The 16,094-nt window shown below is 47.7% G+C and overlaps 1 protein-coding gene across 1 annotated transcript in view; it reads left to right on the top strand.

The window, feature by feature from the left end:
- Positions 1–16,094, top strand: part of VAX2 (ventral anterior homeobox 2) — a gene marked incomplete at its 3' end in the record, with an annotated part of 32,445 nt that overhangs the window by 15,055 nt on the left and 1,296 nt on the right. The window contains exons 2-3 of the mRNA XM_083368046.1: positions 10,324–10,511; positions 15,484–16,079. Of these exons, the coding sequence (XP_083224172.1) occupies positions 10,324–10,511; positions 15,484–16,079 (784 nt within the window). The remainder of the gene's footprint in view (positions 1–10,323; positions 10,512–15,483; positions 16,080–16,094) is intronic.

Genomic DNA, 16,094 nt, shown 5'->3' on the forward strand with positions numbered 1-16,094 from the left:
AAATATTCAAATATTCTGCTTCAAAAATGCTTGGGTCTGCTTTGTCCTTCCTTCCTTCCTTCCTTCCTTCCTTCCTTCCTTCCTTCCTTTTTTCCTCCCTCCCTCCCTCCTTTCCTTCCTTCTTTCTCTTTCTCTTCTTCCTTCCGTCTTTCCTTCCTTCCTTCTTTCTTTCTTTCCTTCCTTCCTTCCTTCCTTCCTTCCTTCTTTCCTTCCTTTCTTTCTTCCTTCCTTCCTTCCTTCCTTCCTTCCTTCCTTCTTTCCTTCCCCTACGTAGTTCAGGAATGCTAACAGATTTTCCTGTCTATTTTTCTATTGTTGTTGTCTAGTCACTAAGTGGTGTCCGACACTTTGCAACTCCGTGGACCACAGCCCATCAGATACCCTGCCCCCTCCCCCTCCCCCGTCCTTCACTATCTCCGGGAGTTTACCCAAATTCATGTTCTTCGACCCTTTCTAACTATCTGGAGTTCTGCCATCCCTTTCTCCTTTTGCCTTCCATCTTTCCCGACATCAGGCCTTTTTCAAGGAGCCCTCTCTTCTCAGATGAGCTTCGCCTTCAGGATCTGACCTTCCCAAAGACAGTCAGGGTTGACTTCCTTTAGGATGGACCGAATGGATGGATCTCCTTGCAGTCCAAGGGACCCTCAAGAGTTCATTGTTATTTCTATCTCCTCTCTCTCTCTCTCTTCCTGTCTTTAACTAGGGCTTGTCTCTGCTCCTGGGTATCTCCGGTCTGTGGACTTTGCTTCTCCTTGCAGACATGTCGCATGCCGATGCTAGGGGGGAAAAATTACATTTTCTCCCCACATATCTGCCCAGACATCTTTTAGCTTTTATCCCAAGGCTTCCCAAATTATCCCAAATTGAGCCAAAGTAGTTTTTCTTTGGGCAATGTCACGCAAGTTCATCACACAATCACAACAGGGACATTTCAACTAAAGCGTTTTGCCTACCTTGGGCGAAAAGGTCTTTTGGATGATGGGGGAGGGGGGGAAAGGTTTGGGAAATATTGTTTTATTCCTTCAAAGCCTACAAGCCACGGGAGGTGAATTCTAGGGAGATTCCTTTGATGCTCTGACCGCCAAACAGAAGAAAAACTAGATTTGTTGAATATATATATATAATTTTTTTTATTAAGCCTTATTATAAAATACAATTACGGAAAAAACAAATGTTAGAAAACTAAGAGAAAGAAAGAGAGCTGTGGAGAGAGAGAGAGAGAGAGAGAGAGAATATGAGAGAGAGAGAGAGACAGAGAGAATGAGAGAGACAGAGAGAGAGAGAGAGAGAGAATGAGAGAGAGAGAGAGAGAGAATGAGAGAGAGAATGAGAGAGAGAGAATGAGAGAGAGAGAATATGAGAGAGAGAGAGAGAATATGAGAGAGAGAGAGAATGAGAGAGAGAGAGAGAGAGAGAGAGAGAGAGAGAGAGAGAGAGAGAGAGAGAGAGAGAGAAGTGGCAATTTTCCATTTTTGCCATGCAGCAGATTGCAAAAAAAAAAATGCAACCTCAACGTTGGCTTTGGATTTCAAAACATTTCGATCCATTTCTGTAAGAAGAACACCACTCCAATCATCACAAAATCTAGAATCAAAGTTTCATATTTTTTTTCAGTTTCAAGCAAAAAGTCCAGAAGTGGTTTCCAAGTAATACTGGATAAATGTTATTCTTTAATTAAAGTGTTCAGTTTTGCCCTCTCCGTTATTTATTTATCTAGTAAATGTATAGGCTGCCCATTTCCCTGACAGAGCAACTCTGGAAGGTTTAGTAGAACATAAAAAGATAGAAAAGCAATAAAAAATTTAAAATTATGCAACCCCCCGCCCAAAATAACCCCTCTTAATTCCATCGCCTTTATCATCCATTCTTCCATTCACGCATCTCTCCATTTTTCTGCATCTACAATTCTTGCCGCCGTTATGATATAGAAGAACAAAGGACCGCATTTTCTTTCAGGTTGCTTATCGATCAAACCCCAAAGCAAAACATCTAGTTTCAATTTCATATTTATTTTAAGACTCTTCCAAATGAAAGTAAAAATCTGATCCGAGTGTTTCTTTGCTTTGTTGCAATTCCACCGCAGATGATAAAACACACCCTCTTTGCATTTCCAACCTACGAACTCCTTTCTACGCTTTTGACGATGCCTCGGGTGTTAAACGGCATCATCTTATTAAAATTTTCTTTCAAAGGATAATACAGTATCAATCTCAACCTTAGCGAAACCCCACCACGTTTATTCCTGCAATGCAATTTCAAACTTACTTTCTGTATCCTCAAAACCGCCGCTTCTCCTGTCTAGGTTAAATCTTTATTTTAATTGTAACTATATGAACCCCTGACAAATGCATCCTTCCACCCCCATTTTTTTTCTTTCAACTCCAAATTAAGTTCACCTTTGGTAAAAGAGCGAGATGGGCAGCAATCCAACTTAATGAATAAAATTAAATCAATTAAATGTAGTATTTCACCACTGGTCCACCAAATTGGTTTTATTACAATTGTTTTTATAAAATACTGCTCCTTAGGGTGACAACTAAAAAGCTATTTCAGGAGAAAGCCTTTTTGTTTAGGAGAAAAACCTTCGCCCTCACCTTATACTCAGATATTCAGGTATTCCTCACTATTTCAAGCCTTCTTTTGCATTTAAACCTCCTTAGCATAGCATGCCTAACGAAACGATTCTTAAAATTTTCATTGCCTTTGGCTTTATCATAATACCACCTTAATTACTACTTTATCGTGTATTTTACTGTCCATCTATATATATAACCAGATTATACATAATACACAAATAGGTTTAAGTAGAGCATCAATATATATATATATATATATTATATATATATATATATATATATATATATATATATATATATATATATATATATATATATATAATGTTTTTTATATATGTATAAAACACATACATAAAATGTATATATATACAGACAGACATATTACTGATGCTCTATTTAAATGTATGTATTTGTTTAGGTATATATTATGTGTTTTATTATTGTTGTATATCAGTGATTGTGTGAGTTCTGTAGATGTGATACACTAATATAAAATAATTAAATAACCATGCCACATGCAGGCATGCCCTCCAATTCTCAAATCATGGTCCTCCAAATTTAATAACCGCTTATTCTTCAACGTCACCCATTCCTTCATCCAAACAAAACAGCAAGCATCAAAATATAATTTAAAATCTGGTAGATCCAATCCTCCTCTCTCTTTAGCATCCTGCAACAGTTCATATTTAATTCTCATTTTTCTTCCCCTTGCCATTTAACTTAGAAATACCTTTCTGCCATTGTTTAAGGAAAACATCCGTAAGCAGATAGTGGTAATGTCTGGAATAAAAACGAGATCTTAGGTAAAATATTCATCTTGATTACGAAATTTCTATCTGGTAAAGAAAGTTGTCATTATACCTTTATCCTGCAATACCTTTTTAATATCTTTCCAGTCACATAATTGTTCTCTTTCGTAATGTTTTATTTTTTTAATAACTTAGAATTTGTATTAGTTGATATAACTCCAAGGTATTTCCCATTTTTTCCCTTACACTTTAAATTCTGACTTTGTCATCAGTATTTAATGATCCTGTAGTTATATTCTTAACCAAGAGCTTTGTTTTCTGTTTGTTTATCTGAAAACAGTCCAAAGCAGCATTCAGCTTCTCCGTTAAATATTCCATTCCATTTTGAGGATGCTGCAAAATCAAAACGAAACGATCAGCGAAGAATCTCGATTTATACGTTTCATTTTGAACCTTCGAACCCAATATTTTCTCACCCTCTCTAACGTCTCTAATCAAAATTTCCAAACTAAACTAAAAAAATAAAAGAACATCCTTGTGTTTTACCCTTTTGAATCACACACGGCTTGGTGAATTCTCCATTGGCAATAATATCAGCCTGCTAAGATGTACAAAATGACTTATTTCATTATTTTTATTTATTTAGTCAACATATATACTGCTTTAATACCTTGAATAAAATTTCTCCGTATCTGGAGAAGTCCGTATTTCCCAAAACTTTTAAACATACAGGAAAATTTAAATTGTGAAAAGCTTTTTCCGCTTCCAAAAATATTACTCTTGCTTCTTTTTCATGTAAATGTTATTATTATTGTAAATATTCAATAACATCCAAGACAACATCATGTTTTCTTTTCACTACCTTGTTGGGATAAATCCAGTTTGATCCTTACGAATAAAGGTTTGCAAAAAAATCTTCTTCAGTCTTTCAGCCAATATTGCAGTAAAAATGGTTGTTTAACAATGAAATCGGTCTGTAGTCTTTTTATTGTTAAATTTTGAGGGATTTATTTTTTTTTTTGCAATACAGCCATACGAGAATGAAGCATTTCAGATCCTTTGCCAGACAGAGCTCATTACAGTCCTAAGTGGTTAAACGTTCGTTGCCTTGAATTACTTATAAAGCAATAAAGGCAGGAGAAAAGAACAATCTAGATAAAATAAAAACAAAATAAAAAGTGATCCTCAAAACCACTTGTAGTATTGACCCCAAAGTCCATCCACTCCTGGGGCTTTACGTATTTCACTTTTTCTAACGGCATCTGATATTTCAAAGGTTGTTTTGTTATGGATATTTTTTGTAGGACGCATCTCTCGTTTCCCAAATCATTTCCTGCTTTTTATTCAAATGGGTGTCAGAATTATGAAAGGACCAAAAGGCCATTTATTTTTGCAAGCATCCTTTCTGTTTGTTTGTTGGCTGGCTCCAAGGCAGCTAAACCTTGCTTGCTCCCATTATTTCTTTATTGTTTCATTCAAAACGTAGCTTAGTGTGGGATTTTGCACAACGGAGACACACATACATGGGAGGGAAGACCGAGGACAATATTTCATTCTTCCTAAACAATGTATGAACAATCTGGAATCATAAACCTACCTGGGATCTTTGGAAAAAAAACAAGCAAATATATTTCCAGCCTGCAAAAAACAAACAACAAGAAAAAAACAGTCCACTATGGCTTGCAAATCCAGCCGGACAGCTATGAGGTGATGGATCTGCCATTCTTTCGGCTCTTCCGTTATTGTTTGATTGGTTTAGTAAATCTATATTTTAATGCTCAGCGGTCAAATTGGTTCATAGTCTGGGCCGGGGGGGGCGTGGGGGTGGCAGGGCTTTATAAATTACTGTCGGCAGCATTGGTTTTGTAAATTTTTTAAAAGGCCAGTCTAGAAAACACTCTATCTATCTATCTATCTATCTATTTATAAAAACCCTTTTTGTGGCCCAATGAAATGGATTGGGATTTCAGCTCATGCAAAATGAGCTGTTGATAACTAAGAACAAGGTTTTAAATTTGATTTACATTCAGAAAATGAAGTAGTGAACCATTTGTTCAATTGCTTGAGCAGGGGTTAGACTAGAAGATCTCCAAGGCCCCTTCCAGCACTATTATGATTGATTGGTTGATTGATTGATTGATTGATTGATTGATTGGAATGGCATATGGTCTTCTGCTTGAGCAGGGGTTGGACTAGAAGATCTCCAAGACCCCTTCCAGCACTATTACAATTGATTGGTTGATTGATTGATTGAAGCCTGCATCGTTGCTCTTCCTATTTCCACCCGCCCCACCATGACCTTGCGGGCTACGCTGGGCTGCGGAAACCACCCAAGGAGCTTCCACAGTTGAGCAGGGATCAGAGGTGGGCTTCCCTACCCAAACAGGACCCCAGCCTCGCCCTGCTGGCTGCCCAGGGGGGAAGCGGAGCCGAATCCTGGGGGACCAGACAATGTGCAATCGGGAGGCGGGCCGGAGCTTGTGCTTCCCCTTGGAAGGGATGGTTTTACCCAGCAAATCTGGCAGGCTTGGCGAACGAGGCTGCTTAGAAAAAGACCCTTCCCTTTGACAGGACAGGACCCCTGCCCACAGAAGGCAGGACTTGTCGTCTTTGTGTTGCCGGGGAGCAAAACCCCGCCATGAGGACGTCAGGCGACGTTCCTGTTTACAGCCTTTAGTTGGCCTTGCTGGCTGACCTTATTTATTTATCGGCTTAGCGTGGCAGCTTGGATGAGGTTCTCTAGTTAGGTCATGAAATAAATGTCTGCAGGAAAACCATCAAGCTTAGAGAGCATCAAGGATCACAGAGTCCTCCTCCTCCTCCTCCTCCTCCTCCTCCTCCCCTCCTCCTTTCTAGCACTGATAATGTTACCTAGTTTGGTCATGAAATGTTTGCAAGAAAATCACCAAGCTTAGAGAGTACCAAGGACCCCACAGTCCTCCTCCTCCTCCTCCCTAGCACTGATAATCTTACCTAGTTTGGTCACGAAAAGTCTGCAAGGAAACCCACCCCCAGCTCAGAGCGCACGAAGGTCCCCAACTGTTATCTATTTTTTGTTATTTTGCTTTTTAAAGGCCACCTCTCTCACGCACCAATGTTGCGTTTGTCTTGCACGGATCGGTCACCCCTTCTGGTGCAGAGATTTCAATAAAAGGAGAAGAAGGAGAGAGGCCTGGCTGGGCGATTAAAACCAGGCTGAGCGTCCACCTTAATTGAAGTGCAGGAACAGGTTTGTTTCTGTTTTCACGCACTGGCAATACACACAGAAGCCCCAGGGCCTCCCAAGGGTGCTGAACACACTTTGCATCGTCCTTCATCCCCAGCATGGCCAAAAGCTAATAATTTAAGGCAAACAGTGCTTGTGAATCTAAGGAGATTTCGAGTGACTTGCAGCAAAACGGGGCGATTAGGAACAATGGCAGCTGCAAACCAAGCTCTCTGAATGTTGGGGGAAAGGAAGCAAATTGGAGCCCTCTCTTTGTGTGTGTGTGTGTGTGTGTGCACGTGTGCGTGTGTCTCAGTGCCTTTGAGCCAAATCCAACTCCTTGTGATCGCCTGGACAAGCCCCTGCAGTTTTCCTGGCAAGGTTTTTCCGGAAGTGCTTTGCCATTGCCTTCTTCCAAGGGTTGAGAGGAAGTGGCTGGCCCAGCCGTCTTTCTGCTTTAAGGCAGGACTAGAACTCGGGGTCGTCTGTTTTTGAACTGGTCATCCATCACTCCATCAGAAGGACCCCTCCGTATCTACTCACCGGCGGAAAAGGAGATCGGAACATATTATGGGCTTCCATCAACTTGTTTATTCAACACCCCTGAGGCAGAACTGGAAGGGCCACGGATTTCGAGGCTGGCCTTTCACGAGAGGGCCAGAGTGGGGAAGGTGTCCCTCTCTCCACCCCCACAGCCACCCACCCCTCCCCTTGCGACTGGCGAAGAGGGGCAACTCCCACGAAGAGCATTGACATCACAGCCACAGAGCCTGGCCCCAGGTGGAGAGTCGGCAGGGCAACTGAGTCCTAGGCGACTCCCCCAAGGGCTGGGATGGAGGAGGGCGGGGACCCCGGCGATGCGGTGGCTCAATGGGTTAGGACGCTGAGCTTGTTGATCAGAAGGTCGGCAGTTTGGCAGGTCGAATCCCGAGTGCCGCGGAACAGAGTGAGCGCCTGTTACTCGTCCCAGCTTCTGCCAACCTAGCAGTTCGAAAGCACGTAAAAATGCGAGTAGAAAAATAGGGACCACTACGGTGGGAAGGTAACAGCGTTCCGTGCGCCTTTGGCGTCTAGTCATGCCGGCCACATGACCACGGAGACGTCCTCGGACAAGCGCTGGCTCTTTGGCTTTGAAACGGAGATGAGCACCGGCCCCTAGAGTTGGAAACAACTAGCACACATGTGCGGGGGAAACTTTACCTTTACCTTATGGGGAAACGGAGTCACCACATTTTGGTTTATGGGGCTTTTGGGTTGTTATCATTGTTGCGAGCTGTCCAGGGTTGTGTTACGTAAGACGGGTGTTTGCATAAGTAGGTAGGTAGGTAGGTAGACAGAAAGACAGACAGACAGATAGATGATTAATGGATAGATAGGAGATAGATAGAAGTTAGATAGAAGATAGAGATAGATAGATAGATAGATAGATAGATAGATAGATAGATAGATGATAGATAGATAGATAGATAGATAGATAGATAGATAGATAGATAGATAGATTGCCAGATAGGTCTCCCTTCGCTCCCACACGTATTATTTGAATCGAAGGAGACCATCTAAGCATCAATAATCCACAGAAGCGAAACCATTTGTAATCGTTAGGTTGTTGCCCTGTTAAATCAAATCTCTGTATGTGCTCTGGTGTCTTTGTCTTCAATTGGGTCTGGTCTGTTTCTTTCCTCTGGGTTCGTCCGATTTGAGTAGAGGGTCTTATCCGATTTTGTAGTCGCTGCTTGGCTTTCAATAACCTGTCTTTGCTGATCTTTGGCATCCTCTATTTTAGCGTTACTGTCTTCCGCTTGATATACTTCTGGAGTCGTCAGCTCTTTAGATGAGGTCAATCAGCCACGCAAATGGCAGCCCGGGAAGGCCGACGACGCCGGCGTTGGCTGCAGATGACTTTTCACAGGCCCACAACCCAGGGGATCTAACACACACACACACACACACACACACACACACACACACACACACACACACACACACGTTTTTTAGAGGTGTCAGTTAGCTAAAGTGCATTCCTCAGGAATTGCTTTTGTCACTGAGCATGCAGTGCCCTCTTCCTGCCAGCAGGTGTCTCTTTGGGCGAAGGTGGGGTGCAGATTTCCCCCCCCATGTCCCTCGGCCTCCCCCCTCTCTCTCCAAGGGCCACGGATGGGGCCACGAGCCGCTCCTCCCTTCCCCATTTAGCCCTCTGTGAGAAACACACACACACACACTGTTCAAAAATCGGCATTTCTCTCCCAAGTCTGTGTGCTCCTTCCAGCGCCTTTTGGGGTAACCAAACGGCCCCCTCCCAGCCATTGCTCCCAAATAGTGGGGCCGCCGGATGTGTCAAACCACAGTGCCCATAATTCTCAGCAGCAGGAATATGCTGGGAGGGAATTGAAGGCGTTGTGGTCCAAACCATCTGAAGGATACGCAAGGCACTGTGTGTTAAAGCTAAGCCAGGCGTCTCCAAAACCTGGCAACTTTTAAGACTTGTGGACTTCAACTCCCAGAATTCCAGGCGTCTGGGAGTTGAAGTCCACAAAGTTGCCAAGTTGGCTGGGGAATTCTGAGAGTTGAAGTCCACTAGTCTTACAGTGGCCACGTTGGCTGGGGAATTCTGGGAGTTGAAGTCCACCAGGCTTAAAGTGGCCACGTTGGCTGGGGAATTCTGGGAGCTAAAGTCCACCAGGCTTAAAGTGGCCACGTTGGCTGGGGAATTCTGGGAGCTGAAGTCCACAAGGCTTAAAGTGGCCACGTTGGCTGGGGAATTCTGGGAGCTGAAGTCCACAAGGCTTAAAGTGGCCACGTTGGCTGGGGAATTCTGGGAGTTGAAGTCCACCAGGCTTAAAGTGGCCACGTTGGCTGGGGAATTCTGGGAGCTGAAGTCCACCAGGCTTAAAGTGGCCACGTTGGCTGGGGAATTCTGGGAGCTGAAGTCCACTAGGCTTAAAGTGGCCACGTTGGCTGGGGAATTCTGGGAGTTGAAGTCCACAAGGCTTAAAGTGGCCACGTTGGCTGGGGAATTCTGGGAGTTGAAGTCCACCAGGCTTAAAGTGGCCACGTTGGCTGGGGAATTCTGGGAGTTGAAGTCCACCAGGCTTAAAGTGGCCACGTTGGCTGGGGAATTCTGGGAGCTGAAGTCCACCAGGCTTAAAGTGGCCACGTTGGCTGGGGAATTCTGGGAGCTGAAGTCCACAAGGCTTAAAGTGGCCACGTTGGCTGGGGAGTTCTACAACAGTTCATTTCGTGACCGTTCAAAGTTACAACAGCAGTGGGAAAAGTGATTTGTGACTGTTTCTCACACTTACGACCTGTTGCAGTATCCCACCCCCCCACCCTAGGGTCACGTGATGAAAATTCAGACGGTGGGCCACGGACTCCTATTTATGACGGTTCGCAGTGATCCCCTTTCGCAACCTTCGGACAAGCAAAGTCAATGGGGGGAAGCCAGATTCAATTAACCTCCCTCTTACTAACTGAACAACTGCACTGACACACTTAACGACTGCGGCAAGGACGGTCGTAAAGTGGGGCAAAGCTCACTTGACAAATGTTTCACTCAGCGACAGAAATGTCGGTCTCCTTCGTGGTCCTAAGGAGAGGACTACTGGTCATCCTAAAAGAAAAAGTTGGATGGGGAATTCTGGGAGTTGAAGTCCACAAAACTTAAAAAGTGGTTTTATGCTAATTTCAAGACTCTCCTGCACGGATCGGGCTCCGGTTTTTCTTTGCTTGACCCCAGGTCCCCCAAAACTCCGAGGGAGGGGAGGAATGATGTCTCTGCCTTTGTCGGTTTCTCTAGATGCAAAAGGGACCATCCGGGAGATCGTCCTCCCCAAAGGCCTGGATCTGGACCGGCCCAAGAGAACCCGCACCTCCTTCACCGCGGAGCAGCTGTATCGGCTGGAGCTGGAATTCCAGCGGTGCCAGTATGTGGTGGGCAGAGAAAGGACGGAGTTAGCAAGGCAGCTCAACCTTTCGGAGACCCAGGTAAGAGAGAGAAAGGGAGAGGGGGGGAGGGAGAGAGGGAGAGAGAGGGGGGAGGGAGAGAGGGAGGGAGAGAGGAAGAGAGAGGGGGGAGAGGGGGATGGAGAAAGGGAGAGAGAGGGAGAGAACAAAAGCGGGAGAGAGGAAGAGAGAGGGGAGAGAAAGAGAGAAAGGGAGAGGGAGAGAGGGAAAGAAGAAGAGGGGGGAGAGACAGGGAGAGAGGAAGAGAGAGGGGGAAGGGGAGATGGAGAAAGGGAGAGAGGGGGAGGGGGGAAGGGGGGAGGGAGAAAGGGGGAGAGGAAGAGAGAGGGGGAGAGAAAGAGGGAGATGGAAAAAGGGAGAGAGGGGGGAAGGGGGAGGGAGAGAAGAGCGGGAGAGAGGAAGAGAGAGGGAGAGAGAAAGGGAGAGAGGGAGAGAAGAAAAGCAGGAGAGAGGAAGAGAGAGGAAGAGAGAGGGGGGAGAAAGAGAGAAAGGGAGAGAGGGAGAGGGAAAGAAGAAGAGCGGGAGAGAGGGAGAGAGAGGGGAAGGGGGGAGGGAGAAAGGGAGAAAGGGAGAGAGGAAGAGAGAGAGGAAGAGGGGGAGAGAAAGGGGGAGATGGAGAAAGGGAGAGAGGGGGGGAGGAGGAAGGGAGAAAGGGATAGAAGAAGAGAGAGGAGGGAGAGGGGGAGAGAGAGGGAGAGAAGAAAAGCAGGAGGGGAAGAGAGAGGGGGGAGAAAGAGAAAAAGAGAGAGAAAGGGAAAGAGAGAGAGAGGGAGGGAGGGAGAGAAAGGATGACTCAGCCATAACCTCCCTGGGGGTTCCATAGCTTGCACGTCTGGTGGCTTCCTCTCCGGAGAAACTTCTCTGAGGGCTTCATGTGCTCTGAAGAAGACCTGATGCCTCTGGAAGATCAGGGCAGTCTCAGGGCTCCACGGAGAGTGGCTCAAGAAGGAGTGGACTTCAGAGGTCACGGGTGTCCCAAAAGTGCTTTTCCCAAAAGGCAACCGGACTTTCATGGGTTTATTTCCTCGAAAACATTCAGCTTCTCACCCAAGAAGCTTCTTCACTTCCGACGGAACGGCGGGGAATGGAAAGGATTTGTGCTCTTTGCAGTCATCTGGTCATGAGTTCTCTTCCTGAGAGTCGTTGAGAGAGGCCGCCTGCCGGTTTATCTGTATCCTCAGACCCGAAGCTGAGGAAGCTTCTGGGATGGGAAGCGAAACGTCTTCAGGGAAAAACGAGGAGGTCCAGTTGCCTCCTGAAAAAGCCCCTTTGGGACAACCGTGACCTGGAGGACGGAGAAGCTCCGTAGACACCTGCAGCCTCAGAGTCCCCCGAATCAGGGTGTAAATGGGTGTGGAACTCGACTTGAAGAAGGCTTTGCCTTTATTGGGGGGCTGGGGGTGCCTTAGGAGACCCCTCTTTCTATCCCCTTGATTCCTAGAGGGACCCTTGATTTTCTTTGAGCTGGGTCGTTCTCTTGCGGACCTTTCATGACCAAACTAGCTAGCATCGTCAGTGCTAGAGGGGAGAGGGGTTTGCACAGAGGAGGGGGAGGAAGAGAACCGTTGGGTCCTTGGTCTTCTCTTGCTGGCTTTCTTGCAGACGTTTCATTACCCAACTGGGTCACGTCATCAGGGCCACTGAGAAAGAACCCCCGAGGGCGAATTCAGCCACCATTTCCTGACAGTGAGAATAATTAACGGAGCGGAACAGCTTTCCTCCAGAAGTTGTGGCTGCCCCCGTCACTGGAGGCTTTCCAGAAAAAGATTGGACAGCCGTTTGTCCGGAATAGCATAGAGCCGTGGTGGCGATCCTATGGCACGCGTGCCACAGGTGGGCACGCAGAGCCCTCTTTGTGGGCACACGCGCCATCGCCCCAGTCCTAGGCCTTCAGCTGGGTTTTATAAAACCTTTTCGCTTTTAGGCGTCCGCCGCCGGGTGCAAGGAAAAAAAACTTCCAATCAATCAACTTCAACTTCTCACGGGGGGGGGAAAAAAAAAGATCTCGCAAAGTTGGAGTTGATTGATTGAACTTTTTACTCCCACCCAGTCTGCCGTTACCATCGCAGACACGCCCACCCAGTGAGCCACGCCCACCCAACGGGCCACGCCCACCCGGCACCTGACAATACATACGTGGGTTTTGGGTTGCGGTTTGGGCACTCGGCCTCGAAAAGGTTCGCCATCACTGGCACAGGGTCTCCTGCTTGAGCAGGGGGTTGGACTAGATGACCTCCAAGGTCCCTTCCATCTCTATCATCATCATCATCATCATCATCATTATTATTATTATTATTATTATTACTATTATTATTATTATTATTATTATTAATATTATTATTACTATTATTATTATTATTATCCCTCGCACAGTCAGCCACACAGCCAGACTAGGTTTGGCAAGTTTGCTTGTCTTGTTGTTGTTAGTTGCGAAGTCGTGTCCGACCCATCGCGACCCCATGGACAACGTTCCTCCAGGCCTTCCTGTCCTCTACCCTCTTCTGGAGTCCATTTAAGTTCACGCCTCCTGCTTCAGTGACTCCATCCAGCCACCTCATTCTCTGTCGTCCCCTTCTTCTCTTGCCCTCAACCTTTCCCAGCATGAGGCTCTTCTCCAGTGAGTCCTTCCTTCTCCTTAGGTGGCCAAAGGATTTGAGTTTCAACTTCAGGATCTGGCCTTCTAAAGAGCAGTCAGGGTTGATCTCCTCTAGGACTGACCGGTTTGATCGCCTTGCAGTCCAAGGGACTCGCAGGAGTCTTCTCCAGCACCATAGTTCAAAGGCCTCTATTCTTTGGCGCTCAGCCTTTCTTATGGTCCAACTTTCACTGCCATACATTGCAACTGGAAAGACCATAGCCTTGACTATACGGATTTTTGTTGACAGGGTGATGTCTCTGCTTTTTAGTGTGCTGTCTAGATTTGCCATGGCTTTCCTCCCAAGGAGCAAGCGTCTTTTAATTTCTTGGCTACAGTCCCCATCTGCAGTGATCTTGGAGCCCAGGAAAATAAAATCTGTCACTACCTCCATTTCTTCCCCATCTATTTGCCAGGAATTGAGAGGGCCAGATGCCATGATCTTGGTTTTCTTAATGTTAAGTTTCAACCCAAGTTTTGCACTCTCCTTCTTCACCTGCAACAAGAGGCTCTTTAGTTCCTCTTCACTTTCTGCCATTAGAGTGGTATCATCTGCATATCTTAGGTTGTTGATGTTTCTTCCGGCAATCTTAATTCCAACTTTTGATTCATCTAGCCCTGCCTTTCTCATGATGTGCTCTGCATATAAGTTAAATAGGCAAGGCGACAGTATACAGCCTTGCCGGACTCCTTTCCCAATTTTGAACCAATCAGTGGTTCCGTGTCCAGTTCTCACTGTTGCTTCTTGGCCCGCATATAGATTTCTCAAGAGACAAATAAGATGGTCTGGTATGCCCATCTCTTTAAGGACTTGCCACAGTTTGTTATGATCCACACAATCAAAGGCTTTAGCATAGTCAATGAAGCAGAAGTAGATGTTTTTCTGGAACTCCCTAGCTTTCTCCATGATCCAGCGTATGTTAGCAATTTGATCTCTAGTTCCTCTGCCTCTTCGAAATCCTGCCTGTACTTCTGGTAGTTCTCGATCCACATACTGCTGGAGTCTAGCTTGTAGAATTTTAAGCATAACTTTACTAGCATGAGAAATGAGTGCAATGGTGCGATAGTTTGAACATTCTTTGGCACTGCCTTTCTTTGGAATTGGAATGCTTGTCTTAGTACTCGGTTATTCCCGGCCTGGCAGGCCTGTCCATCCCGAGGCTGGCCCTCCTCTCTGCCCCCCCCACCACCAACCTTCTTGGCCAGAGCAGGCAGTGACCTTGGGAGAAGTTGGCAGCGCCATAATTTTGCCGGCTCAGCGGTCAGGAGCTGAGAGGCTGCTGGGGCTTCGCAGTTCTGCTGAGCCCAGCAGAGCAGGAGGACTCAGCCAAAAGCAAGGAGGGCATTTCCCGCCCCCCCCTCCTCTCCAGCGCCCCCCCCAGGTCTTCCTCCAAGGACTGGCTGAGCAGGGCAGTTCCTGAAGCCCGGCAGGCAGGCAAGGGGCGCATGCTCAGAGGTGTCCTGAGCTGCTCAGGGCTCTGCTCTAGCATGCCAGGTGGACCAAGCGCCAGGTAAGGCCTCTCTCTGGAGGGAGGCCCAGGTGAGCTGGCCGGGAGGCCAAAATTAAGGGGCCGGAGGCTAAAAGGGCGGTATATTAAATAAATAAATAAATAAATAAATAAATAAATAAATAAATAAATAAATAAGACCCACAGAACGGCTGCAGGCATTGGGTAGGTCCGGTTGAAGGACGAGAAGGAGCAGGGGAGGGGGGAACACCATAGCAGGGTATTCCGATATTTGAGGGGCTGCCCCAAGGAAGAGGGGAGGGGGTCAAGCTCTTCTCCAAAGGCCCTGAAGGCAGGACAGGAAGCAACGGATGGAAACTGATCAAGGAGAGAAGCAACCTGGAATAGGAAGGGAGGAAGGAATCAGGTGGGAGTGGGGAAGGAAGGAATCAAGAGGGAGGGAGGAAGAAGGAAGAAAAAAAGGAAGGAATTGGGAGGGAGGAAGAAAGGAAGGAAAGAAGGAAGGAATCAGGTGGGAGAAAGGAAGGAAGGAAGGAATCGGGAGGGGAGGGAGGGAGGGAGGAAGGAAGGAAGGAAGGAAGGAAGGAATTGGGAGGGAGGGAGGGAGGGAGGAAGAAAGGAAGGAAGGAAGGAAGGAAGGAATCAGGTGGGAGAAAGGAAGGAAGGAGGGAATCGGGGAGGGAGGGAGGAAGGGAGGAAGGAAGGAAGGAAGGAAGGAAGGAATTGGGAGGGAGGAAGGAAGGAAGGAAAGAAGGAAGGAAGGAAGGAAAGAAGGAAGGAAGGAAGGAAGGGAGGGAGGGAGGGAGGGAGGAATCGGGAGGGAGGGAGGGGGGACGGGAGGGGAAGAGAGCGGCCCTCCCAGCCTGACCCCCCCCTCCTCCCCCCGCAGGTCAAGGTCTGGTTCCAGAACCGGCGCACCAAGCAGAAGAAGGAGCAGAGCCGCGACTCGGCGAAGCGCAGCGGCCCCTCCGAGGCTTTGGCCACCTGCAGCCTCCTGCGCCTGCTGGAGCAGGGCCGGCTCCTCTCCCTGCCCGCGCCCCCCGCCCTGCCCGCCCCCCCGGCCCCCTCCCCGCCCGCCGCCGACCCCCCTCGCCTTCGCCGGACCCCGGCCCGCCGGCCCGGCCCAGCTCCCGGCCGCCTACGGGCTGGCGCCCTCCGCCTTCGAGCCCTACGCGCGGCCGGGCCGGGAAGAGGGAGCCCCGCGCGGACGCCGGCCCCGCAGCCCCCCGTGAAAGCCGGGTGGGGGTCTCCCCGCGGGCCTCAGGACTCGCAGGCTCCCTCGGGATCGCGGCCCAGGAGGAGCCGCTCAGCCCCCCCGCCCCCCAAAGGACGCGACCCGGCCCGCGTGGGTCTCTCCCCCCCACGCAGCCTCCCTCTCCCCACCGACACCCCACCACCCCCCAGCCCCCCGACTTGCCGAGCTTCGCAAGTGGAACCTCCGACACCGTCTACCAAACGGCAGCCACCCGGGGTGCGTGTGCGTGGGTGGGTGGGTGGGTG

Source organism: Vipera ursinii (genome assembly GCF_947247035.1).
Source record: "Vipera ursinii genome assembly, chromosome: 7".
In the NCBI taxonomy this organism is placed as follows: Eukaryota; Metazoa; Chordata; class Lepidosauria; order Squamata; family Viperidae; genus Vipera; species Vipera ursinii.